The sequence below is a fragment of the Trichomycterus rosablanca genome, chromosome 5 (assembly GCF_030014385.1).
Source record: "Trichomycterus rosablanca isolate fTriRos1 chromosome 5, fTriRos1.hap1, whole genome shotgun sequence".
Classification (NCBI taxonomy): Eukaryota; Metazoa; Chordata; class Actinopteri; order Siluriformes; family Trichomycteridae; genus Trichomycterus; species Trichomycterus rosablanca.
In genome coordinates, this window is record NC_085992.1 from 37,166,853 (window position 1) to 37,194,781 (window position 27,929).

The window sequence follows — 27,929 nt, forward strand, 5'->3', positions numbered from 1 at the left end:
AACTCAGAAGAACATCCAGCTCTTCTATGAAGTCTCCCAATGAGCCAGGTGGTCTGTAAATGACAATGATATGAAGAGTAATCGGAAAAGTAACAGTAATAGCATGAAATTCAAAAGATGAAATGTTAAGGTGAGAAACATTCACAGTAGTGAATTGCCATTTCCTGGTCAGGAGCAAACCTGTACCTCCACCCCTACCAGATCCTCTCGGTGTATGAGAGAAGGTGTAGGCAGAGGATAAGGCTGCTGGTGTTGTTGAGTTCTCGGTGGTGATCCACGTCTCAGTCAGTGCCAGGAAGTCAAGGCTGTGAGAAAGTGCAAAAGCTGAGATAAAGTCAGCTTTCTGGACGGCTGATTGACAGTTCCAGACCCCACCTACCACCACTGTTTGAGACTGTTGCAACAGTTGGGGGTAGATGAGGTTGCTGGCGTTGCTGTTCCTATAATGTGCCCTCTGATGTCTGCAGGGTCTGTGAGATATAAGCACAGGAATGTTTGAGTAGCACATGCTGAGAAAAAAAGTTTGATAGATTGAACAATGTCAGAGACTGATAGTACTTACCCAAGTTAGTTTAGATTAGTAGAAAAAAAAACCTAGTGATAGAGAAGACCAGCCTTATACTAAGCTTAGCACTAAATTGTCGCTGAACCGGTTGTTGTCGCTGAACCGCTGGATGTCTAAATGGTGCTCAGAAAACTGCATCGATTTTGTAGATAACTGAAGCGGGATGGTGTCCACCCCACGTGGGAGGGTGCTGCTCGCATTTCTTGCAGCATAGGTGACAGGCTTTACCACCGCGTTAGTGTAGCGGCAGATAGTGTTAAATGACTATCCAGAGCCAAGACCAGGCAGCAGACTAACAGGCCTAACCGACTGTCTGCGAGTCGCCATCGGACGTCACCCGGAATCCTTAGGTCACAAACCATTGAGACTGTGTCTGTTTACCGTGGCAGGTGTAAGCCAAAACAAAATCAAAAAGTATGTCATAATAACTTAATTAAAATTAATCTAAATGAGCATCATGAAAACCCTAGTAAAGTTAAACTAAAGTTAGGACTTCTAAACATCAGGTCACTTGCATGCAAAACAGTAATTGTAAATGAAATAATTACAGATAATTGTCTTAGTGCCCTGTGTTTAACCGAGACCTGGGCTAGACCTGATGAGTATCTAGGTTTAAATGAAGCATCTCCTCCGGGTTACAGTTATGAACATAAGCCACGTCTTAGCGGTCGTGGTGGAGGAATAGCCGCAATTTATGATAAAGACATAGGTCTTACTGTAAAATCAACTCCCATAACAAACTCGTTTGAAGTTCTTATCTCTGACATAACCAATAAATGTTCATCTGATAAAAATAGTATGTTTAAACTGGTTACTGTTTATCGACCCCCTGGTCCTTACTCAGAATTTCTTAACGAATTTGCCGATTTTCTTTCTAAATTAGTCTTATCAACTAAGAAAGCTCTAATTGTTGGTGACTTTAATATTCATTATGAGGATAAGTGTAATCCACTCAAAATTGCGTTTGATTCTATTTTAGAATCCTTAGGCATCACCCAAAATGTAACAGGACCCACTCACCGCTGTAAACATACCTTAGATTTAATACTTACTTATGGTATAAACATAGACAACCTGGAAATTATACCACAGAATGACTTAATCTCTGATCACTCCCTACTAATATATGAAGTGTCCGTGTCCAATAATATACAGCAACCAAATCGTTTTAAATGTAAGCGCACTATTACATCTGCAACTGCAGCAGCGTTCATAAACTGCCTACCAGAATTACCAAATATATCAGCATCAGAACCTAAAGAACTAGATCAGGCAACTCAAAACCTAGAGACCGTACTGCGCACAACCTTAGATAACGTAGCCCCACTCAAAACTAAACTGATTAGGGAGAAAAAACTTGCTCCATGGTACAATGACCACACATGCGCACTTAAACAAGCAGCACGGAAATTAGAACGTAAGTGGCGTCACACTACACTGGAGGTGTATAAGATTGCTTGGAAAGATGCTCTAACTGAGTATAAACATGCACTTATAAAAGCTAAATCTGTATATTATTCATCCCTAATAGAGAAAAATAAAAACAATCCTAGATTCCTTTTTGAGACAGTGTCCAAATTAACTAAAAACGTCAATGAAACTGAATCTAATATACCGCCTGACTGTACCAGTGATGATTTTTTAAAATTCTTTAATGACAAGATAGAAAAAATACGACTTCAGAGTCAGAGTGTGTCACTTGCCAATGTTAAGTATGGACCGAGCAGCATTGGTGATAATAGTAACGAGTTAATCCAACTAAATTCCTTTAATCCAATCTCCCAAAATGAACTAACTGTGTTGATTAAATCATCGAAGTCATCATCGTGTATACTCGATCCTGTTCCAACTCGTTTACTTAAAGATTTACTCCCAGCTATTGTAGAGCCCCTGCTTACATTAATCAATGCATCCCTTAGCCTTGGGTATGTACCTAAATTGTTTAAAAGTGCTGTTATTAAACCCCTGATTAAAAAACCTAATCTTGATCCACATGTTTTATCTAATTATAGGCCAATTTCAAACCTTCCTTTTGTCTCAAAGATATTAGAAAAAGTCGTTTCCAAACAGCTATGTTCTTATTTGAATGAAAATTGTATTCATGAAAAATTTCAATCAGGATTTAGACCCAACCATAGTACCGAAACCGCATTAATTAGAGTAGTTAACGAGTTGTTAATGTCTTCTGATAATGGATGTGTCTCTTTTCTTGTTCTATTAGATCTTAGTGCAGCGTTTGATACGGTCGATCATAACATTTTACTGGAGAGGCTAGAAAATACAGTAGGTGTTAAAGGACTCGCACTCTCTTGGTTTCAATCATATCTGACTGACCGCTCTCAATTCGTTTATGTAAATAATAAATGCTCAGAAACTACAAAAGTAAAGTGTGGTGTTCCACAGTGGTCGGTACTTGGACCGCTATTATTTACACTCTATATGCTTCCACTAGGTGAAATTATTCATAAACATGGCATAAACTTTCACTGCTATGCAGATGACACACAGCTGTATATATCAGCCAAACCAAATGATACTGACACAATCAGTAAGATAGAAGATTGTGTAAACGACATAAAAAACTGGATGTCGTGTAATTTTCTTTTACTTAATTCAGATAAAACAGAGGTTTTACTTGTTGGCTCTCAAGCTGCAAGAGACAAGTTGTCTAACCTGGTGCTAAACTTAAACACGTTCTCTGTTACTCCCAGCCCAGATGTAAAAAACTTGGGTGTCACAATAGATTCAGATCTTTCCTTTGATACACACATTAATAATATTACTAGAGTTGCTTTCTATCATTTGCGTAATATCTCTAAAATAAGAAATATACTATCTGTTAATGACGCCGAAAAACTGATCCATGCGTTTATAACTTCTCGGTTAGATTATTGTAATGCTCTTCTAACTGGATGCTCTGGTAGATCCTTAAACAAACTCCAGTTAGTTCAAAATGCAGCAGCTCGAGTGCTAACTAGAACTAAAAAATTTGATCATATCACTCCTGTTCTATCATCTCTACACTGGCTGCCAGTTAAATTTCGCATTGATTACAAAATACTTTTACTAACCTATAAAGCGCTACATGGTCTGGCTCCACAGTATCTGAGTGAGCTTATTAATTACTACAACCCAGCACGTCCACTTCGTTCACAAGATGCAGGGTTACTTATAGTTCCTAAAATTAAAAAGACCAAAGCTGGTGGAAGAGCATTTTCTTACAAAGCTCCACAACTTTGGAATAATCTTCCTGCCTCTGTTCGGTATTCGGACACAGTCTCAATGTTTAAGTCTAAACTGAAAACATATTTATTTTCTCAGGCTTTTGATTAATATAGACAAAGGCGCAGAGCTTGGGGGTTCTTGGTCATAGAAACTTGTGGTGATCAGGGATGTTGGGTCGCTGTCGTTCTGCCTCTCTTGTCCAATCACTCTGGTTTGGGTAGGAGAGGTGGGCGCTGATGTCCTGTGAAAGCCTTCATGACCTTGTTACCTGCTCGCTCTCCCTTTTAGTTATGCTGTAATAATTAGGGCTGCCGGAGTCTAAAACTCTATGTAAAACTGTTTGTCAACTAGCATTGTACATTATTAACTACATTCTCTGTTGTTTTACCCCGAGGGCATTCTGACGGAAACCTGTTTACCCGCCGAGGTTAAGGATTAAAGTCGAGACTGCCGGGACAACGATGCTGCTCCTGTCAGATGTGACGGGTCTGGAGTAATTGCAACGACAAGAAATCACTACAGACTTTATTGAAGACTAGAGCGGATAACAACTCTATTATTATTTAATTGTTTATTTATCTATTTATTACCACTGTATGCCTTTTAGATCATTCAATTCTGTGTTTGTATGATTTGTGTAAATCGTGTATTTATTTAAAGTATCCTCCAGACCACCCAAGAAGGATGGGCCCTGTTGAGTCTGGTTCCTCTCAAGGTTTCTTCCTGTAATTTTCAGGGAGTTTTTCCTTGCCACAGTCGCCCTCGGCTTGCTCAACAGGGGTTTTTGTATCTGTTGGTCCTGGATTTTGTAAAGTTGCTTTGAGACAATGTATATTGTAAAAAGCGCTATATAAATAAAGTTGACTTGACTTGACTTGACTCAATTCACACCTAAGCCTCTAACAACAGGTCTAACAACAGTCACCTGATACCACTTTAACCAATCAGCAAAACACAGATTAATGCAATCAACAATAGTTAAATGCTACTTCAATTCTAGCAATGTTAATAATCAAAGTTACAAAGACAGGGTCTAGAACAAGTTACAGCAAAAAATATACACTTTAACCAGAAGCTTACCTTACCCAAGAATACAAATGAACACCATAAAGTTACAAGCACTGATTCATGTTTCCCTCAATGAACTGCAGCTCCCCAGGGCCAGCAACACTCATGCAGCCCAAGACCATGATGCTACCACCACCATGCTTGACTGTAGGCAGTTAGATACAGTTGTCTTGGTACTTCTCACCAGGGCGCCACCACATGCTGGACACCATCTGAGCCAAACAAGTTTATCTTGGTCTCGTCAGACCACAGGGCATTCCAGTAATCCAAGTTCTTGGACTGCTTGTCTTCAGCAAACTGTTTGCGGGCTTTCTTGTGCGTCAGTTTCCTTCTGGGATGACGACCATGCAGACCGAGTTGATGCAGTGTGCGGCGTATGGTCTGAGCACTGACAGGCTGACCTCCCACGTCTTCAACCTCTGCAGCAATGCTGGCAGCACTCGTGTCTATTTTTTAAAGCCAACCTCTGGATATGATGCCAAACACGTGGACTCAACTTCTTTGGTCGACCCTGGCGAAGCCTGTTCCGAGTGGAACCTGTCCTGGAAAACCGCTGTATGACCTTGGCCACCATGCTGTAGCTCAGTTTCAGGGTGTTAGCAATCATCTTATAGCCCAGGCCATCTTTGTGGAGAGCAACAATTCTATTTCTCACATCCTCAGAGAGTTCTTTGCCATGAGGTGCCATGTTGAATATCCAGTGGCCAGTATGAGAGAATTGTACCCAAAACACCAAATTTAACAGCCCTGCTCCCCATTTACACCTGGGACCTTGACACATGACACCAGGGAGGGACAACGACACATTTGGCCACAATTTGGACATGTTCACTGTGGGGTGTACTCACTTATGTTGCCAGCTATTTAGACATTAATGGCTGTGTGTTGAGTTATTTTCAGAAGACAGTAAATCTACACTGCTATACAAGCTGCACACTGACTACTCTAAGTTATATCCAAGTTTCATGTCTATAGTGTTGTCCCATGAAAAGATATAATGAAATATTTGCAGAAATGTGAGGGGTGTACTCACTTTTGTGATACACTGTATGTCAGTCATCACTTCTGGTGTTACAAAGGTCAACCTCACAGATGTGAGCAGAGGAGGAAAAGCACTATTGAATTGAATACACAGTTGCCTTCATAGAAACTCCAATTGCTTAATGATAAAATATAGGTAACATTTTCACACACAACCGCATGCTTATACTAGCCACAGAGAGTTGTTTCTAGAGAGCAACAAGGAGTCATACTTTTTATATTATCATACAGGCTAATAATAAATAGATCTGTTATGTAAATCTTTATCCTTTACGAATACAATAGTTGTCCCACACAGTCACCGTCACCCAAAGGTACAATTATTTCTCAAGCCTAGTTTGTTGTGTCACCTCAGGGAGGGTTCACCACTGATGCCTATGGGAAATCACTGGGGTCTCAACCTGAATCTTTATAACTTTATAAGGCCAATGGAATACTCAACCATTAAAAACTATGAATAAAACACCCATCACATAAAAGAACTTTTAGACATAGAACATCTTCCCCGAATGCTTAATATTTTAGCATCAGCAGTTCTAAATCCTGCCCCATGGTATGTATGTGCAGTCATATCTTATGCTAATCTTATACCCGAATGCTTCTTTAAGGCATGCTTAGCACTTCTCCTAACACAGGCAGAAAGTAAATCCTGTCATATTTTTCCCCTTTTTTTTAAATCCTAAGTACACTCCAAAAACAAACATCTGGCTAACTGTAAATGAGTACATTACACACAATCAAAACGCAAATAATTGTATGTTTTCTACAGCAATAAAAATACTATCTTTTATGAATGCCACATGTGTATTCAGGTGTGTGTAAAATACTGATGCTGACAGCTAGAAATTGTCTCTCACACAGTTAGCACAAGCCAATGCATCGTCAAAAAATTGAGCTCAAAACTTGGCAACAAGAATCAGAAAATTCAGAAAGTATATATTTACAAAAATAAAATAATTATAAAATAAAAAATTTTTTAAATGTGTAACTCCTGTAATAATGAGAAAATTTGTTATCAACTTTTTAAAATTAATTAAAAATCAAAAACTGAAATACATAATCAAACGGTATTCAGGCTAGGAATGCAAAATGTACCAGTTACTTTAAACTGATAATCTAACATAATTGGTTGGCTGTTAAACACTACACAAAGCTTATAGTGTCGCATCAAAACAACAAATCAACCTGTTTTAGAAAAAATGGTGAAACACTGAGAACATGGCAGTAATGTAGAACAGTAAGGTTAACCAACACCATGAGCAAAAATAGGTTACATGTCTTTTTTGCCAATCAGTGGTCCTGCGTAAAGGTCTTTTTATCTAGTTATTTCTTTGTATTTTTGTATGGGTGTAAGTTAATTAACAAATTACAGATTGTTGTTTTTACTGCATTTTACAAAATGCCCCAACTTTTCTGGAACTAGGGGTTTGTACATAAACAACAATCAAGCATAAAATTACAGATACTTTTTCACTGTAGAGAATGTTAATTCACTGACCTATCAGAGGCAATTACAGTAAACAATCAATCTTCTTGATGTTCCTGGGAAGTGGGTGAAAACTGACATGACAGAGGCAATGCAGAAGTGGGAAGAACTGGACAACTTCTTCACAGAAAATGCTAGAGTGCCCAGAAATTCTCAAAATGTGTTGCGTTCCTTAAATTTAGTCTGAGGGGTTCAACAGACAACTTTTATAGGTGCTGGTCACCCTTTATAACATTCTTCAAATCCCCTCCACGACTTCCTACGGAGGACTCGAGTAACCTTACTTCCTAATTTATCCCACCCCCACCCCCCTTTTTAATTTTATTCTTTTATTTATTTATTTTTCTCTTTTTATAATTCTTACTTTACAATTTAGCCTTTTCTTTTATTTTCTCTTTTTTACATAGTTTTACAGTTACACAATGTTTGTATGTTTGGTGGTGGTGATTGATTACTGATCTGATTACTAGTCCAGTACCTTAACCACTAAGCCATTACTGTATAGCCTCTATTAATATTGATCAAATGACAAATAGAATTGGGACAATATTATTTATTAATAAACTATGCAGGATGAATCACAGAAGCATTGAATAATAAAGAACAAATAAAAAGTCAGTCACTTTTATTTGTCCTTTGAAGTAAGTACCAGGAAACTTAAAGTTGAAGCAAACTGCATATAATATAATTCATAACAGTACACATGAAAATACTAAACCCTCAAAACATTTAACAAGAACATGAGGATAAATCTTCATCGTCCACAGCCAAAGGTCTTGTTCCACTCTTCATAGAGCTGTAGGTCTTTGGTAGACACACTAGGTCGTACAGTCTTAAGTGCCTCCTGAAAATCACAGTAGAGTATGGGTCGCACCTGATCAGGGGTGATGGTGGCGATGTCGCCAAACTGCATGCTGCGAATTGGACCAAGTGCTGCTTCACGGCAAAGTTGAGTCATATCAGCCCCCGAAAACCCCTCTGTGCATGACACCACTTTCTCAAGCTCATCAGCAGCCAGATGACTCTTCTCCAGTGACATAAGATTGGTCACTATCTGCTGACGAGCGGCAGCCTCAGGAAGAGGGATGTACAGTCTTTTTGCGAGGCGTCGGCGAGCAGCTTCATCGATTTCTTGTGGCCGATTGGTGGCTCCCACCACCAAGATCCGGTCCTCAGAAGAAGTGGCAGCTCCATCGAGTTGGACGAGGAACTCTGTCTTAATTCGGCGAGATGAGTCATGTTCACCATCTGTGCGCTGAGAAAGCAGGGAGTCAATCTCATCAATGAAAATTACTGCTGGCTGATGGCATCGGGCAATGGCAAATAAAGCTCTCACCATCTTTTCACCTTCTCCCACCCACTTAGAGGTTAGTGAGGAAGCACTGATGCTAAAGAATGTGGCTCCGGACTGGCAGGCTATGCATTTTCCGATAAGTGTTTTGCCAGTACCAGGAGGGCCAAAAAGTAGGATCCCCTTGGGTGGACCTCTGAGACCAGTGAAAATGTCAGGCCGCAACATGGGCCACACTACTATCTCTTTAATTGTGGCTTTGGCAAATTCAAGGCCAGCAATATCGTCCCAAGCCACGGGTGGACCGTGGTCCATAATTTCACTCATAATAAGTTCAATTATTTTGGGTTCAAAGTTCTTGAGTCGTTCATCAACAGGCAGTGCATCGTTTGAAGGTTCATCCCTTGTGTTGCCTTCCTCCTCCTGTCTTGGCATTGGTGAGACAAATTTGGAGAAGGCACCCCGTGACCGGTTTGCCCCCAGGGATTTTTTCATTATTGTGCCCGCTGCTGCTGCTGAGCCCCGTTGCCCTTGATGAGAATGCTTTTTAATCTGGTCAACAATTAGCTGCTCTCGTGCTGTTTTAAAGTTAGTACCAGGAGGCTCTTCTTTTCTCCGTCCCCAACTTTCAGCTTCATGGCCTAATGGGGGCAAAGTTGGACCTCTGTTGCTTTCAGTTCCTGAATTGTAAAAGTTTTTTCTCTTACTGGGATTTGTTGAGGAGGAGAAAACAGACTGCTGATTGTTAATACTGGAAACACTTGTGTTACCAACACTTGACTGCTGGAAAGAGCCAGAGCTGGAAGGGAAACTATGAGCCGTATTACCAAAGAGTGGGGTTACTTCTGCCTGGGTTCTAGTGGCATTATGAATTAAAGGCATGCCAGTGGGTGCTCCTTCCCTTCCTCTTGCCAAGTTACCCATTTTAGTTTCCACCTCAGCACTGAGATTATGCACTGGTTTTAACACACCATCAGACTCAACACTACCTTTACCCAAACTTTTGCTAACCTCTCCACCAACAATAATGTCGGCATCTGAGTCTTTGTCATCTGTCCCAGCCTGCATCATTCGCTGCACGTACGGCAGGCTGAACACATTCTCGACTGTTAAAGCAGACTTCCATTTGTCACTGTGGTTTTTCTGATTGCGTGCCAGATGGAGGGCACTGTCAGCATAATTGTTTAGTCCTGTGCGTTGGTCATCCGAGTCAAGAACCGCAGCATAGCGTTCTGTGTAGGTCCTGAGCAGGCTGGCAGCTCCGGTCGGAGAGAGCTGGGCACTCGCCCATGCATACTGAACTGACAAAATGTGCGCCAGATAAGCGTCAGCCGTCTGTTCAGGTGTATATGTGCCAGAAGAAATGTCAAAGGACCTCCTCTGCCACTCGTTCAGGTGTGGGCTGTTCATGCTCGGCCTACTCCAGTCTGTAAAGAGTGATCACAGTTTCGGTTAAAAAGAATGCAGTTAATTGAGTGCCAACATTCATTAGATAAGGACTTCTTGGTCAACAACAACTGGATGTGCAGCAAGCACAGTGTGATAAACTATTTTGGGTCTTTGAGAAATACACCCAAACTGATTTTAGTTTATTGGTATTTAAACTTGAATAATGGTGCATGTTTGGAAACAGTCATAATTAGTAGATTTCTGCTTTAAAACAGTATTTGACAATTGTTTAATTGGCCAGTCTGTGCTGTGACTTTCATGGTTTAAATAAACTGGCTAAATTTGAATACTGCTGCTACACATCACGTGTGTCAGCTATTTAAAAAATGTTAGGGCAAAATATCTGCTGTTTCAGTGTAAAAACCAAAAAGCAAAAAGTCAGTGGGTTCTTACCTTTGCAGTTGCACTTAATAACAAATCATCTACCAGTTGAAAAAAAAAAAAAAATCAGGCAAAAAAAAAGAGTATGGATGTCTTGGATTCTGTTAGGTTATGAATTGTTGCATTGCCAAAATACTACCACTTAGACCTTGAAATGCAGCTAGGCTTACTATGTATGAAACACTGTCCCTGATAAAGCATTGACACATTACAAAAGTCTTTGGAGTTTGCAAAGAAGGGCACAAGAGTGTACTATAAATCTAATGTTTGCAGTATCAGTGCCCATAGCATGTATAAGAATTTTGAGAAACATTTCCAAGTTAATCAATACCAATATTTCAACAATTATCATTCAGTGTAAGAACTAAAAAAGTTTAAGGTTACAGTGTTCCATAAAGTTCAAAGTTGAAAGTGACATTGCAATCTCAATATTGTTAAGTGTCATTGCAATTTAAATAATTTCTGCAACTGTTCTTTTGATCACACAATGATTAATTGTCACAAATTTGAGCTTTTTAATTAATTCAATGTTGGTTTTAGCAAAGATGTATCTGATAAAATACATACAGCAAGATTATAAATATTAGTTCTCATTGTAATTTAGCTTTGTGGCTCTGATGGCTTCTCTGTGTCCATATAAATAGGGTCAGTTTTACTACACCCATTAAAATAAGCCACAAGCCATTCAATAGGTAAGTCTGAAAATACTCAAAATTGGAGCATAGACTTCTCGTACTAGCATAAAAGGTTTTAGCACTTACAGTTATCTGTACAAACAATTGCTTATAAGTACAAAGTACAAGGAACAGTGGTATCCTTTAAGGTCAGGAAGAAATTCCGAACTGTTACCTTATGCAGTTTGTTTGTTTGTTTATTAGGATTTTACCGTCATGTTTTACACTCTTTGGTTACATTCATGACAGAAACGGTAGTTAGTCATTACATAAGATTCATCAGTTCACAAGGTTATATCAAACACAGTCATGGACAATTTTGTATCTCCAATTCACCTCACTTGCATGTCTTTGGACTGTGGGAGGAAACCCACGCAGACACGGGGAGAACAAGCAAACTTCACACAGAAAGGACCCAGACTGCTCCACCTAGGGATCGAACCCAGGACCTTCTTGCTGTGAGGCAACAGTATATGCTACCCACTTAGCCACTGTGCCATCCTGTTACAGAGAGAAATTGTCTAGAAGGTCAGATGTAGTCCAAAACCAACAAAACAGTTTTTATATACTGTACAGTATCATAGATGCGACTAAAACATGTGTCCACTAGAGCTGGGCGGTTCCTGAATCACCCGGGTTAATGATTCGAATCTTCGTACTGGATCAGGAATCACGAGTGACTGGCTGCTGCTAAGTACACAAGGCGAGTGAGCAGGCTTACCGGAAACACCGCGGACTGTGATTTGGCTGAACCGACTTCACTCCAGTCCGTGAATCTAAGTAATAAGTTAAATATTTAAATAAACAAGCGGTTAAACACAGTGGTGTTCGTTATGTGGCTGATTTTATGCTCATGCTATTATTATTATTATTAAAGTAGTAGTGGTATAGATTAGTAATGCAGCATATTTTCTTGTAAGCAAAACAACAACAAAATATAGTTATTATTATTATTATTATTAAAATGCAAATGCTTACAGGCTACTTTAGGACTGTACCACTTAAGGAGTATCATAGCCCTTCCCCCATGGTAATTTATTGATTGTTTGTTTTGGTGCCACTGTGGCTGCCTGACTGGGTCAAGTTACCATGGCAATTTGTTGTTGTCCATCCTCCTTGAACCCTTGACCCATTAATTTACCCATCTGATTGGCAGGTGAGTCCACCCCCCTCTCCCCCCTCCTTGTCCCTATCCCCCATGATCAAGATTCCACCTAGAAAAAAGTGTCAACTTGTCACTGACAAGAGAGGTGTGGGGTGCCAGGATAATTAAGAGAGAATGATTTATTTACAGAAGATGAGTGCACCTGGATGTATTTTCATGCAGTAAATCAATCAAAACCAAGATGTCAGTACAAGTGACTCAAGTGAACCGGATCACATTACTGAGTGACTCAGATTAACCCGAGTCCATAAAATGAACCGAATTTACCACCACTAGTGTCCACAGTCAAGCAAATTTACATTGCCTTTTTTTTTCAGTCACAAATAACAGTTGCAGAAACCACTGACCCTTAGACTGAACCTTTTGACTCGGACTATAAATACCACTGCTGACTGTGTCTAGTTCCCACTCTTGGTGACCACTGTGACGTTACTAGAAGTGACCGGTGTTAAACTTGACATATAAACCTAAGTAATATTTCTCAACAATACATGCCTTATTTAATTTCGCCTTGCGCGAGTGAACACTTACCTCTGGGAAATACGTGTTACTTTTATATCACGGTCATTTATTTAAGTACTGTAATGTATGTACAGCGTCAAACATAAAAATGTAAACAATTCTGACTGAACTTTCCCGCCGTCTGTTTTACCTTCCTGTATTCCTACAAGTCCCGCCTGCTAAACCATGATTGATGTAGCTGTGTCCAATAGTGCACCAAGTGCTTTCTGCTATCCAATCATGAGGCTGAAAAGTAAGTATTTCGGAATGTGGGTGTAAAAAAATGTATATCTGTTTCCACGCTAGCGCGTTTGTGCAGTCGTTTAGTAAACTCACAATGCCACCATGTGGTGTGAGGAATACTTGCATACTCAACTCAAACTCAAAAGAAGCTTTATTGGCATGACAAATAAGGACATTCGTATTGCCAAAGCTCAGTTACAGAGAAAATAATAAAAATAACAATAACAACAAAAATATAGAAAATAGTTACAGGTGCAAAAATATCAAATAGAATAAAATTATAATAAAAACGGTGACATTTACATTAATTAGGTAGTAATAAACATTTGTTGTGTGTGTGTGTGTGAGAGAGACATGGTCACCCACTGTCCCTCACCTGGTGGCAGGTGTGTGCATACATTGTCAGAAATATAAGTCATGATACTACAACAACCATAGTCCTTTGCGGTTCGTGAGCATTGGACAATGCTCTCTTCATACGCATTACAATTTGTCGTAAATACACGTTTCCGTACACACGAACGTTTCTTTAAAAAAAATCAACACTCAGTTGAATACTCAGCAAAGATGTGTAATTTCGCTCTATAACAGACTAAAATCTCTGTATAAAATATTGGTTTTATTAACAGCAATTCATTCAGCGCCGATTAATGTTTACATCACTATGCATGGTGTTTTATCGCATTACATTAGTAGAAAAACAATAATCTCTTAAGTTTTAAGGTCTTGGTAATTAGTTTAATATTACAGATTGGAGTAATATTGCTTATATTACCGTTTGTGTACCAATTAAGTTAATTATAGATAAATGGTTGTTCATGTGCTTTTTTGTAACTATTAGTGTAAATGGGTACTGTCTCTTTAAGAGACACGTGATTCTATAGGAGATTGGGAATAAGAGGTGCACACGGTTTTCTTACCGTGCAGTTGTGTTTGTTTGATGAATATAACAGTGGAAAGTGTGAAATTAAAGGTATGGTTACGCTTTAAACTCTTGGATGTGTGGATATTTGTCAACTGAAACGACCAGAGCACGAGCAAACCATCACTGCACCTGAACAACAGGTTTCGCCCCAACAGTCTGTTTTCTCGCATTACATTAGTAGAAAAACAATAATCTCTTAAGTGGTGATGAAGAAACAAGAACGAATAATTGTTAATAATTGTAATAACCCAAATATAATTATTATTAAAATCAAACCTAACTTACGAAATGCCACAACCAGCATTTTTCCTATTCTTACAGATCAAAGTTACAAAAACACAGCACAAGTAACTGATAAAATGTCATTTAATACATAATTATAAAATGCTAATGGTTAGCAGCCGGGTGAAAATTCAGAAGTTAAAACAATCGTGACGACTTAGAGGTCTCCAGTATGGATTCGTTAGGTCGAGAACTTAAATTTACCAAGATTTTGGTAGCACATGAAGAAGCATCTTTTACGCTCCATGGCTGCGGCTGTACGTCACACAGTGAGAGTGTTTGGGATAAAGAGATCTCAGGGATGTCTGCACTGTCAACCGGGATAACACAACTGCTTATCTAGTCTATTTAAACCGGAGTTTTGGGTGAATTTAAGCAATTATCTTAGTGTTTAGTGCTTAGTGACAAATTTCAACCTCAAAAACATTCAGCAGGACTCAGCTGGACAGTCTGTGTTTTCTCAGTACATTAGTGAGCAGAAATCCTGTAATAGCAGAGGATAGTCACACCCAAACACTCAGTACATCACTGCAGAGTCTCAGAGACAGACAGGGATTACTGTTAGCTTGTTAGTTGTGTTAAAGGTAACCCGCCTCTCTACAGAAGCCATGAAACAGCATTGTTTTGTTCCGCAGGGTGGAAATAGATAACGCTAGCTAGCTGTTTAGCTACCAGGCTAACGTGCTAAGTGGTTCCCGGTGTATGAGTAAAAAAAGGCAGGGCACCGTTCCTCAGTGTCTTACTGCAGACTGGTATGAGCAGCACTACACCCATGTACACGTTTGTATTAAGAGATGATAACAGCAGTGTTTATGCTGAAGTCTCCAAAATCCTCATCTCTACTGGGAAATGGAAACGACTCAAGAAGGACAATCCTCGATTCAACCTGATGCTGGGAGAGAGAAACCGGCTACCATTTGGACGCCTTGGTAAATATGAACATCATGAACTTTACACGGTGCTTATACACAGCTATTTAAAGTAACGAAGACAGCACATGGAAAAAGAAGTGACTCAGTCACAATTATAAACACAGCTGCACAGATCTGTTATTTTAGGTTGACCTTTAGGTTGAAACAGTAAAGCAAAATGAAGCAACTAACAAAGATCCAAATAGATCAGAAAGAATGATTACTGCTGACTTGTCCAGCTGTGCCTCTTTATGACCCACTACAAACCCAACAAGGGCGGCACAGTGACTAAGTGTGTAGCACTGTCGCCTCTCAGCAAGAAGATCCTGGGTTCGATCCCCAGGTGGGGCGGTCCGGGTCCTTTCCGTGTGGAGCTTGCATGTTCTCCCCGTGTATGTGCGGGTTTACTCCGGGTGCTCCGGTTTCCTCCCACAGTCCAAAGACATGCAAGTGAGGTGAATTGGAGATACTAAAATGTCCATGACTGTGTTCGATATAACCTTGTGTGAACTGATGAATCCTGTGTAATGAGTAACTACCGTTCCTGTCATGAATGTAACCAAAAGTGTAAAACATTTGCTGAAAATACCAAAGACTATACAAGAAACCTTTGAACCTGTATCTACAAAGTTGAATCAGTTCATCTGGACAGAAGTTTGGTGTAGAGATACGTTTCGTCACTCATCCAGGTGACTTCTTCCCAGCCAACTGTGCAAGAAGTTCTCAATTGTTTCCACATGATATACTGCCTGTATGAGTTTGAAATATGATTTGGTGAACAGTTTATTAAAGGCATCATAATTAACCCGTGGTCTGTCTATGTGTGTCTTCTCACCTCAATGTGGTCTGTCAGGACAGTGAATCTATTCTTCCGCTTTGTCACATTAAAATTCTATCTGCACTAAGCATGGATCAGCCGTAGGATTCTTAAAGATTGGATGCGTGACGAAACGTATCTCTACACCAAACTTGTGTCCAGATGAACTGATTCAACTTTGTGGATTAGTGTACCTGGATTCTTGAGCATGCATCAAGAGACTTTGAACATGTATATACCCAGAAAGTTCTCAAATTTCCTAACCAAACAGGACTGAAAACACATTTAATGATCCACACCATAGATCGACTGATAAATTGACTAACTTTGAAATCTGATCAATTACCGTCCTGCCATGAGTGTCTAAACATGGCATTGAATCTACTAAGAAATTATGACCCATTTCTAGTCTGTCTATTATTGGACAAATTGTGCAAAACAACACATATTTTAACGTCATGCTTTACACACTGGTTACATTAATGACAGAAACGGTAGTTACTCATTACACAAGATTCATCGGTTCACAAGTTTAATGTCAAACACAGTCATGGACAATTTTGTATCTCCAATTCACCTCACTTGTACTGTGGGAGGAAACTGGGGCTCCAGGAGGAAACCCACTCAGACATAGGGAGAACATGCAAACTCCAAACAGAAAGGACCCAGACCACCCCACCTGGGGATCGAACCCAGGACCTTCTTGCTGTGAGATGACAGTGCTTCCCACTGAGCCATCGTGCCACACTGAATCTCTTGAATGTCTTTATTTGAAATGTGGTGTTGTTCATTTGTATTGCTTATTAGATTTATTTCTTAATTCTGGTATGACATTGCTAAAGTTGGACCAGTTAATTAACCAGGGCTCTAGAGTGCGACCAATTTGGTCGCACATGCGACCTAATTTCTCAATGGTGCGACAAAAAAAAATCTCAGGTCGCACCGGTGCGACCAGGCGTCCGAGGGAAAAAAAAAACAACAGATACACATTAGGCCAATATCATGGTCTAAACCAATCAGAGATAGTGAAGGGCGGGACAATATTGTAGCGGTGATATGTGAGCGACATTCAGCTCAGCCAATCAGAATGCAGCACCAGGTTTATACACGTGCGGATGTTCTGCAGTAAGTTTAGTTTTGTATATGAGACTCGCCGGATGTCCCCAGAATGAATGTTCGGGTTCTGGAGCTCGGCGGTGTAAAGTGTTGTAACGCTCACTTAAGTCCTGACTAAACAGTTAAAGTGACTCGACCCTGCCATGTGCCTTTATTCCCACACCTCCACCACCGCACAGCAAAAGACCCGCAGCATCCCCACCGGACAGCGGCTAGGTGAGCCGACCCTCTACAGTAGCAAGGGGCTAATGCTAGCGGTAAAGTGCCGCGATAGTGAAAGTAAAAACACGACAATATTTTCGTTAAGTAAAATATAAAAATAACTAAAAGACCAAAATATATTGCAATATATTACAGTGAGTGCACCGCAAGCGATTTTGGGAATCTGTGTAAAAGATTCAGTAAAGCCGATAATATAATGCACTGCATTTAAGATTACACTCTAACACACACACAAACATATACATATAATTTTAAATATACACACACATATAAATAGATATACACACATACATACACATTTACTCTATTATTTTTATAATTTTTATAAGTGTGCTATAATTAGTCTGTAATACTATAATTAACTGTAAAGAGCATGGGAAGACCATGGCCGGCAATAGTGTATTTGTGACTGGTTCTAATACATTTCGAATTGAAAGGCTGAAAAAGCCCAATGCATCTATAAAACACATTACATGCCACGATAAATGCACTGCCCAAGTGTCCCCTCTCCCCACTGCCCTTCATTGTCAGGCAGCAGCAAACAGATCATCAGACGAGGCCATGTTGACCAGATTGTTAGTTATTTCCAAGTCAATATTGCCTGTATGGACAGTGATTAAAAAAAAAAAAAAAAAAAAAGTGAACCTGTAAAACTGCGGTGTTAAATGTGATGCGGTCGAAAATTTGGGTGCACCTAACTTTTGTGCTGGTGCACCTAAGAAAAAAAGTTAGGTGCACCAGTGCAACCAGTGCAAAACGTTAGTCTAGAGCCCTGTTAACCCTCAAGACAAAAGCCATGTTTATCTAGGATGCCCTGGCTCAGAGCCTCTGAACATGTCATGCTCTGTATGTGACATTAGCATTTGGAACATTATGGCTTCTGTGACATTTTCTTGACCTATTAAGCAACATATATTAGAAAGATGGTGTCAGCAGTATATCTGTGTGGCTTTTAATGGAATGGACATTTTTTTCTTTAACAGGGCATGAGCCAGGACTAATGCAACTAGTGAATTACTATAGAGGAGCTGACAAACTGTGTCGCAAAGCATCTCTGGTCAAGTATGCATATTTTTGTACATACAGTGCTGGCCAAAAGTATTGGCACCCCTGCAATTCTGTCAGATAATACTCAATTTCTTCCAGAAAATGATTGCAATTACAAATGCTTTGATATTAAAATGTTCATTTAATTTGTCTTCAATGGAAAACCACAAAAAGAATTGTCAAAAAGCCAAATTGGATATAATTCCACACCAAACATAAAAAAGGGGGTGGACAAAAGTATTGGCACCCTTTGAAAAATCATGTGATGCTTCTCTAATTTGTGTAATTAACAGCACCTGTTACTTACCTGTGGCACATAACAGGTGGTGGCAATAACTAAATCACACTTGCAGCCAGTTAAAATGGATTAAAGTTGACTCAACCTCTGTCCTGTGTCCTTGTGTGTACCACATTGAGCATGGAGAAAAGAAAGAAGACCAAAGAACTGTCTGAGGACTTGAGAAGCAAAATTGTGAGGAAGCATGGGCAATCTCAAGGCTACAAGTCCATCTCCAAAGACCTGAATGTTCCTGTGTCTACCGTGCGCAGTGTCATCAAGAAGTTTAAAGCCCATGGCACTGTGGCTAACCTCCCTAGATGTGGACGGAAAAGAAAAATTGACGAGAGATTTCAACGAAAGATTGTGAGGATGGTGGATAAAGAACCTCGACTAACATCCAAACAAGTTCAAGCTGCCCTGCAGTCCGAGGGTACAACAGTGTCAACCCGTACTATCCGTCGGCGTCTGAATGAAAAGGGACTCTATGGTAGGATACCCAGGAAGACCCCACTTCTGACCCAGAGACATAAAAAAGCCAGGCTGGAGTTTGCCAAAACTTACCTGAGAAAGCCAAAAACTTTTTGGAAGAATGTTCTCTGGTCAGATGAGACAAAAGTAGAGCTTTTTGGGAAAAGGCATCAACATAGAGTTTACAGGAAAAAAAACGAGGCCTTCAAAGAAAAGAACACGGTCCCTACAGTCAAACATGGCGGAGGTTCCCTGATGTTTTGGGGTTGCTTTGCTGCCTCTGGCACTGGACTGCTTGACCGTGTGCATGGCATTATGAAGTCTGAAGACTACCAACAAATTTTGCAGCATAATGTAGGGCCCAGTGTGAGAAAGCTGGGTCTCCCTCAGAGGTCATGGGTCTTCCAGCAGGACAATGACCCAAAACACACTTCAAAAAGCACTAGAAAATGGTTTGAGAGAAAGCACTGGAGACTTCTAAAGTGGCCAGCAATGAGTCCAGACCTGAATCCCATAGAACACCTGTGGAGAGATCTCAAAATGGCAGTTTGGAGAAGGCACCCTTCAAATCTCAGGGACCTGGAGCAGTTTGCCAAAGAAGAATGGTCTAAAATTCCAGCAGGGCATTGTAAGACACTCATTGATGGTTACCGGAAGCGGTTGTTCGCAGTTATTTTGTCTAAAGGTTGTGCTACCAAGTATTAGGCTGAGGGTGCCAATACTTTTGTCCGGCCCATTTTTGGAGTTTTGTGTAAAATGATAATTGATTTGACTTTTTTTTCATTCTCTTTTGTGTTTTTTCATTGCAAGCAAAATAAATGAAGATATTAATACCAAAGCATTTGTGATTGCAATAATTTTCTGGAAGAAATTGAGTATTATCTGACAGAATTGCAGGGGTGCCAATACTTTTGGCCAGCACTGTACATGTTATGTATAGTGGCATGCAATGCATTAAAATTGTGATAATAGTACTGGTGTAAAAATGTCCAAAGCTTTCACTTTTTATCTCCTATAACTGTCCTGCATGATTTAATTCATGCCTTGTGTATGTAGTTGTTTATTTTCAAACCTCATATCAATGTTTAAAATAAAATGCATCAGTTTCATCTAAGCTTATTTTTTCACCTATAGGTTAATAAAGATGAGCCCAGAGCTAAAGGACTCCTGTAACTGGTTTCCTGAATCTTACATCATATACCCAACCAACCTCAACACTCCTGTGGCTCCTGCAACAAATGGCATCAGCCATCTGAAAAGCAATCCAAAGACAGATGAGCGTGAGGTCTTTCTCGCATCCTATAACTCCAAAAAGGAAAATAAAGAGGGAACAGTGTGGATTGCTAAATCATCTGCTGGCGCAAAAGGTGAGAGCTTTAAACAGATCTTGCAACTTACCAATGATTGTCTTTTCTTGTGTTTTCCTGTGAAGAGAAATATAATATGTAACCTTAAGGTGATTTGCTATTAGAATTATTTTTAAAAGGGGCGGTGCAGTAGCTCAGTTGGTAGCACTGTTGCTTCACAGCAAGAAGGTCCTGGGTTCGATTTCTAGGTGGAGCGGTCTGGGTCCTTTCTGTGTGTTCTCCCCGTGTCTGTGTGGGTTTCCTCCGGGAGCTCCAGTTTCCTTCAACTAAATTGGAGATACAACATTGTCCATGACTGAGTTTGAAATAAAAAAACTTGAACTGATAAATCTTGTGCAGCCAGTAACTCCCCGTTCTGTCATGAATGTAACCAAAGTGTGTAAAACATGGTTAAAATCCTTATAAATATATTTTTAAAAAGACATAAACAGGGCCAGTGATAGCTTGGTGGTTAAGGTACTGGACTAGTAAGCAGAAGGTTGCCGGTTCAAGCCCCGCCACCACCAAGTTGCCACTGTTGGGTCCCTGAGCAAGGCCCTTAACCCTCAATTGCTCATCGTGTTCCGCTCATTGTGTAAGTCGCTTTGGATAAAAGCGTCTGCTAAATGCTGAAAATGTAAAATGTAAATAAACAGTAAATATAAGCATCACAGAGTTATAATACTACTACTAATATGCTATTAAAAATAATAATGATCTTTATAAGATGATATTTTATGTTAAATAGGGGCTGGAATCTTGATATCTGAAGATGCAAACCAACTGCTTGAGTTCATTGATAATCAGGGACAGGTTCATGTCATTCAGAAGTACCTAGAGCGCCCACTGCTGCTGGAGCCTGGTCATCGCAAATTTGATATAAGGTAAAGCAGATCTACCACTATTAAAATCTGTCTTGTGTTCTGGTTGTAACATGACTTAAAGTATGAGATGCAAACAATGTCATGCTGTATGTGAATCTTCTGTGTTCAGGAGCTGGGTGCTAGTCGACCATCAGTACAACATGTACCTGTACCGAGAAGGTGTGCTGAGGACATCCTCTGAGCCATACAACAGCTCTGACCTCCAGGACATGACCAGCCACCTGACCAATCACTGCATACAGCAGGAGCACTCGCAAAACTACGGCCGCTATGAGGAGGGAAATGAAATGTTCTTCGACGAGTTTAGACAGTACCTACAGAGTGCTCACAATGTTTGCTTGGAGACATCTATCTTACCACAGATCAAGCAGATAATAAGGTATATAGACCTTAAATTAACAAACTGGTTTTTTTATATATCCACTTATTTTATGCAAAACTCTGTTTCCTATGATTTTTTTCAAAAAATCAGCAACAATGCTGTTTGCTAGGTGTCTAGGTGGACTGAATACATTTAGTCATGCTTACTTAAAAAAGCTGAAAGTTAGGAAATATCACGCCCCTGCCGAAACACGAACAGTCACAGACTGCTTCTTTTTCCTGTCAGAGAAGTAGTCATACTGAGAGCAGGATCACGTACAGAGAGTCGGGCACTCCTATTTGTGAATCTGTCATCCCTCATACAGGCCCCTTAACCAGCCGCAATGAGGAAACTATCTTCCCTCTTAGACACAGCCAATTGTATTTGTGTGGGCACGTCTGGGATAGCACAGCTGAGATTTAAAATCAAACGTGGAGGTGGGATTAGTACTCTCTATAAGGAAAGTGTAAAAGGCCTTGTTTTACATGTTATATGTAACTTCAGTGGGAAAATTCTTGAATGGAAATCTCACTCAGTTCTTATATGTACCATTTTATGTAAATAGAAAGGAGGGAGTGCAATACACCCAAAGGCAAAAATGATAGTTTATTAATTGAATATTGAAACAAAACAGCTAATGTTTTAATAGTTTTTTAGGGCCCATGTCCTCCACCACCACCATACGGCACCCCTGCACGGGGCATTGCTCACACCTGGAGGTACATAAAAAATATATTGTTTTTGAAAATTAGAACTTTGGCCAGGAAGAGCCCCCTAGTGACAAGCGAATTATATGAAATATTGTTGCTGGTATATACTTTTGGCTTTATATTCTATTGGCCTGTCTCTAGTCATTATAACATTGATTTTTACATTTCTCTTTTATCTCATTTTAAAGGAGCTGCCTCACGTGTATTGAACCAGCTATCAGCACTAAGCACCTGCCCTACCAGAGCTTCCAGCTTTTTGGTTTTGACTTTATGCTGGACGACAGCTTCAAAGTGTGGCTGATCGAGATTAATGGAGCACCCGCCTGTGCACAGTCAGTACTTTTCTTTTTTTGAATGTCTTCTCTACCTTCTTTAGAAATATAATTTTCTAATTGCTAGTTTTCTGGTTTACAGATTTTGCTGGTTATTGCTAGTTGGTTTACAGATTTGCTTGTCTGACCCCTCCTCTTGCACATGATAGCTTTTAATTTACTCATGGGAACTTCAAAAGATTTTTATTTTATTATATTGTAACGTTATTTGTTTATCTACAATAACCACATGATCCTAATCAGATTAATCGCAATGGGTCCAGAGATGTATCCTGGACATCACACAATCACTCTCACCCAAGGGTAACTTGAGAGTAGTCAATCCCATTTTTTCCCCATATTTGTAGGAGGTGAAAAACTGTAGTTTGAAGTATTTCTATTTTAGTTACAATAAGTTCTGTTCTACTATGTTCTGTACTGGCAGGAGAAATTCATTTAGAAAATGATCTATAGTAAATTTCTCTAAAAATTGAATCATGTTATCCATGAAAAATACTACTAATGGGCTAGCCAACCATGGCTGTGATCTTGACCTCAAAAGTTCAAATCCCAGCTGTGCTATCGACCGTCCAAGCACCGATTGGCGACTGATCACAGATGGCAGTGCCCATTCGCACATGATGCTGCACTCTATAAGACCCCACTCCTGGTAGGTGAAAAAAAAGTGTTTGGCAGCTGCATCCATGTCGGAGGGGGCATGTGAAAGAAAGATAGGCTCCCATTGGACACGGACGGATTGGGCGAAAAGGGAACAATGAATAAATAGAAGATAAAATTACATTTTATTATTTTTATTTTAATACAACACAGTAATATGAGTGTAGAATGCAGGAGATATTTCTTTTGCATGCAGAGGGTATTCCCATTCTGTTGTTCAATCTCTCTTTAAAAGGTAATTGTAATCATAAGCATTGTGAAATATTCTTTATTTTTGTTCTATTTAGGAAACTCTATCCAGAACTGTGCCAGGGCATTGTGGACGTGGCCATTTCCACCGTGTTCTCTTTAAATGCAGACACTCTTTCCTCCTCCCCTCCATTTTCCACCTCTCCATCTCTGTCCACCAACGTCTGCTCCTCACCAAAAATCAGAGCACCACAACACTTTGGCCCATTCATCAAACTGTAAGCATGATTCTGTACTGTATTCCTGAGGAAGGACTGCCTGACAAACTCTTAATCCAAAAGCATTATTAAACGACCTTTAGTTTCTTTTACCGCATGCTTCTGAAGATCCAACTGAGTAAACAGTTCTTAGCCAGTGTGAACTGACCATAGAAAGTTGCACATTGGCAGCACAACAGCATGTATGATATCTGACTCTCATATATGTTTATGGCAGGTGTGAATGCAGATGAACAGTTTTGATGGGAAAACTGTAGACCATTTATGTCAAATCTCAGAATTTTTAGCACATTTTCAGTATTTTTATGGCACCTTGATATAATTTAGACTTGTTTAAATTTATTTTATGTTAATACATATTCTAGTGCCTTACATTTCTATATCCACCTACCATATAACACCAAACAGAAGGTTCTAGAAACATTATGTGGTACCATCAGAGAGCTTATGTTAAAATGTTGAAGTTTTTGCATTGGGATTTTAAAAGAGGTGATCCCAGTTCTGGTAAGGATGAAGTAGAGCATTTCACTGTTACTATAGGCTGTGCTTCAGGCTTCTGACTGCTTATTAAGCATGCTTAAGCCCTTTTTGTTATCATCTAAAGAACATATCTTCTCCCTAACAATACACAATATGGCAATTTCCCATTGGGGATCAATAAAGTAATCAATCATAATAAAAGCATAAGCACATAAACTAAACACAAAACTTGATTATTCGGTATGAGTAAAGTCATCTGTAGGTAATCCAGTGTGTGCATAAATTATTTTAACTTAAAGGTTTGAATGTCTAAAACCTGACCATCAGCTTAATCGTATTCCTAAACTGTGGGTATAAACAACGAGTTGCCCCAATGTGTCTATTGTAGCCTTTACTTTTTTTGGGCTTTAAACAGGATTTTAAAGTGTGTCTGTGGGAACTGATGTTAAACAAAAAGGCCTGGTTTGCAAATACTTTCAAATGTATCCCAGAGGTATGTCATAGCCTTGAGGTCAGGTCTCAAACATTGTCAAACCATGACTTTATTCTTCTTGCTTTGTGCAACAAAGCATATAATTAATTGCAAACACCTGTTAGCAATATGTGGCTAAAATAGCTTAATTCAATAGTTAAAAGGTTAGTTTAATAGTTGTGGTCATATTTTGTATGTGAAGGAAATACTTCTGTGTTTTATCAGTTACATTGTGTGTAGTATGTACTATGTCCTACATATAGCTTATTATGTCATAGACTGAATTTTAAACTCCAGGTATTCATCCATGTCTGTTTGTTCCAGAAATGCACCAATTAGAGGACAAGTTCTGGTAACCAACTGATCTTTTTAATGCATTTTCCCAATTTTCCTCCCAATCCAGTCGTATCCAATAACCCGATCACATTTTGCTTCCTCTACTGCTGCTGACCTCCACGCCTGACCAAGAAGGGCCGTAACTAACACACGCCCCCTCGGACACATGTGGCATTGACTGACCACTTTTACTTTTACCTGCACAGAGTGAAATTCTGAGATTGTATATGGAGATATACTCACCGATCTCTGTGTATTTACTATCAATCAGCCAGCAGAGGTCGTAATTGCGGCAGGATTGAGGAATCTCTTACAGCATTTCAACCCTTGGACTGTATTGAACTTAATGTCTGTATTGGTGCCCAACCTGCCAGCAGCAGGGCTGAGATTTAAACTTGCAAATTAGAGACATCAGCACTGGTGTGCTTGTGTAAGGTGTTCTTGATCAGATTGTTGTTGACTAGCAATAGACATTTTCTGGTCTAGTCTACTGTGATATTGTAGACTAGATATGTTATATTGGTTTTGTAAATGTTTAAGTTTGCTGGAAGAGAATTTAAGCAGTCTTTACAGTAATACATTTTTAACAGTTTTTGCAACTAAATACAACCCAAATCAGAAAGATTTGAGGCAGTATGGAACATGCGAATTAAAATCTCCTGTAGTGTTTTTTACATTTTATTTTATTGCAGACAGTATGAACCCACATTAGTTAAATGTGAGATGATGTTAGTTTCTCAAGATCCTTCACATCTAAAAATAATAAGCAGAACAGGTATCTAACTCCTCCCAGTAGTGTTGTTCATTTATCAGCATTATCACAATCTCATTTCCTTTTTTTTTTTTTTTTTTTATAAAGTGAAGTAAGTTAAAAAGTGTATGTGTGTGTGTCTGTCTTTATACTAGTATTGTGTTCATTGACTGGCATTCGTGTTTTCCTAATGTAGCTTTATCTGTCTATATAATGAAAAATGCACTAAACCTTAGATCAAGCTTTTCCTGTAGCAGAGTGTCAGAATGTCAAATAAGAGTCTGTTTAGCATCAGTTCTTGAGCTGAAACCACTGCCAGACATGTAGTTATTAGGAATTATGTAAAGAAATAAGTGTAATTTGACCCTGACATGCTGCAGTTGGTACGCTCATTCAGAAGATCTTTTTAAGGAAGATTGACTGATTTAATGAAGGAAATGGGTAAAGCAGTGGTGAAAAGCATCATGCAGGCTGCATACATGCATTAATGTACAGTCATAATGTGTAATAAACATATTTTATGGAGAAAATGACTATGTTTTAACCTTTTGCTTTTATTAGGTATTATATCAGTATTACATTACTGTTCGTTTTGGGAAAATGTCTAAACTTGATCTGTGTTGTCATATGTTTCTTTTTAATGTCCATGAAAAAGTAAGGGTGCCTTATAATAATAAAAAACACATGTACTGAGAGGACAGTTTACTCAGATTGATAAATATGCTTCTGTTGTTTAATGGTTAGTCTAAAATTGTCTATGGTTAGTTGTATTTATTGTTTTATTATAATGGTTAGTTGTATTTATTGTTTTGTCTATTGTGCTATACCACTTTTTTTCAACAGTCCTCTTCAAACCAAAGAATTGGTCTGGTTTTTATTTTATTTTATACTGAATAATTGTGACTGTTCTACACACATTTCCTCAATGTAATTACTGTATACAGCTACAAACATTGTGTAATTTGTGATCTGATTTAAATCATGGTGTAATATGTGCTGTTTTTTGCTACCTTTTTGTCTAAAATGTGGTTTGTTCATTAGATTTTTGTCCATAATTTTTCAAATTAACAATGAAAAGGTTGTTCTGACCTTTGCAATAGCTCTGAGGTTTTGAGAGATCCACTTTAGAGCTGTAGACGTCCTGCTTTGTGCCCAGGATCTTAGCAAGCCTGTCAGCAGAAAAGAACATCCAGCCTCATTCACTCACACCTGTATACATCACACAGTTACCAAAAACCTGTAATATAAATGTAAGAAAATCAATTACATTTAAACCCGTGTTAAATAGTAGTCCGGGTGGCATGGTGGCTTAGTAGGTAGCACTGTCGCCTCACAGCAAGAAGGTCCTGGGTTCAATCCCCAGGTGGGGTGGTCCGGGTCCCTTCTGTGTGGAGTTTGCATGTACTCCCAGTGTCTGCGTGGGTTTCTTGCGGGAGCTCCGGTTTTCTCCCACAGTCCAAAGACATGCAAGTGAGGTAAACTGGAGATGCAAAATTGTCCATGACTGTGTTTGACATTAAACTTGAACTGATCATTCTTGTGTAACGAGTAATTCCAGATTCTGTCATGAATGTAACCAAAGTATGTTAAGATGACGTTAAAATCCCAATAAATAAATAGTAGTCAGTGACACCTGCCATTATTTTTTATATTACAAAAACCTGCCACTGTAACAGGAGTGTGTATACTTTTTATACCATGTCATGTAAATCAGCAGTTTTGTGAGTTGTAATGATTATTTCAACTGTTTTTCAAGCTGCTAAAATATGGCTTAAAGACATTCATATGCAAACAAAGGTATCTGCTTTGACCTAAAAGCTTAAATAAAATGTGTTGCTGATCAGACAGAAGACGTTGCATGGCAATCTGAAACTTATCTGATTTGCTTGAAAGTATCAGTGTTTAAATTCATGGGAATTTGTTGTATGATCTGAGAAGCCTGAGAAATTGTCTTTCAGCGTGTGGTGACAGTTATG

The 27,929-nt window shown here is 39.2% G+C and overlaps 2 protein-coding genes across 4 annotated transcripts; one reads left to right on the forward strand and one right to left on the reverse strand.

The window, feature by feature from the left end:
- Positions 1-8,048: 8,048 nt before the first annotated feature.
- fignl1 (fidgetin-like 1) lies at positions 8,049-12,957 on the reverse strand. 2 transcript variants are annotated; one of them, XM_062995154.1, is made up of 3 exons: positions 12,877-12,957; positions 8,722-10,103; positions 8,049-8,640 (listed from the first exon to the last, which is right to left on the reverse strand). In XM_062995154.1, the coding sequence occupies exons 2-3, from the start codon at positions 10,084-10,086 to the stop codon at positions 8,140-8,142; spliced, it is 1,866 nt and encodes a 621-aa protein (XP_062851224.1). In that variant the 5' UTR covers positions 10,087-10,103; positions 12,877-12,957; the 3' UTR covers positions 8,049-8,139. The 2 variants fall into 2 exon arrangements, with proteins under 2 accessions (XP_062851224.1, XP_062851223.1); XM_062995153.1 differs by having other exon boundaries at positions 8,049-10,103.
- Positions 12,958-14,589: 1,632 nt separating this feature from the next.
- Positions 14,590-24,028, forward strand: ttl (tubulin tyrosine ligase). Of its 2 annotated transcripts, XM_062995155.1 has the most exons (7): positions 14,590-15,225; positions 18,346-18,424; positions 20,292-20,524; positions 21,252-21,387; positions 21,497-21,766; positions 22,647-22,790; positions 23,735-24,028. In XM_062995155.1, exons 1-7 carry the CDS (start codon positions 15,051-15,053, stop codon positions 23,916-23,918), a joined length of 1,221 nt encoding a protein of 406 aa, XP_062851225.1. In that variant the 5' UTR covers positions 14,590-15,050; the 3' UTR covers positions 23,919-24,028. The 2 variants fall into 2 exon arrangements, with proteins under 2 accessions (XP_062851225.1, XP_062851226.1); XM_062995156.1 differs by lacking the exon at positions 18,346-18,424 and having other exon boundaries at positions 15,069-15,225.
- Positions 24,029-27,929: the final 3,901 nt, after the last annotated feature.

Bases quoted from the DNA above. Each gene is read 5' to 3' on its own strand.
- fignl1 (XM_062995153.1), bottom strand. From the start codon at position 10,086: ATGAACAGCCCACACCTGAACGAGTGGCAGAGGAGGTCCTTTGACATT.
- ttl (XM_062995155.1), top strand. From the start codon at position 15,051: ATGAGCAGCACTACACCCATGTACACGTTTGTATTAAGAGATGATAAC. The intron at 15,226-18,345 runs GTAAATATGAAC...TTTCTTTAACAG, and splicing joins GCTACCATTTGGACGCCTTG to GGCATGAGCCAGGACTAATG. The intron at 21,767-22,646 runs GTATATAGACCT...CTCATTTTAAAG, and splicing joins CAGATCAAGCAGATAATAAG to GAGCTGCCTCACGTGTATTG.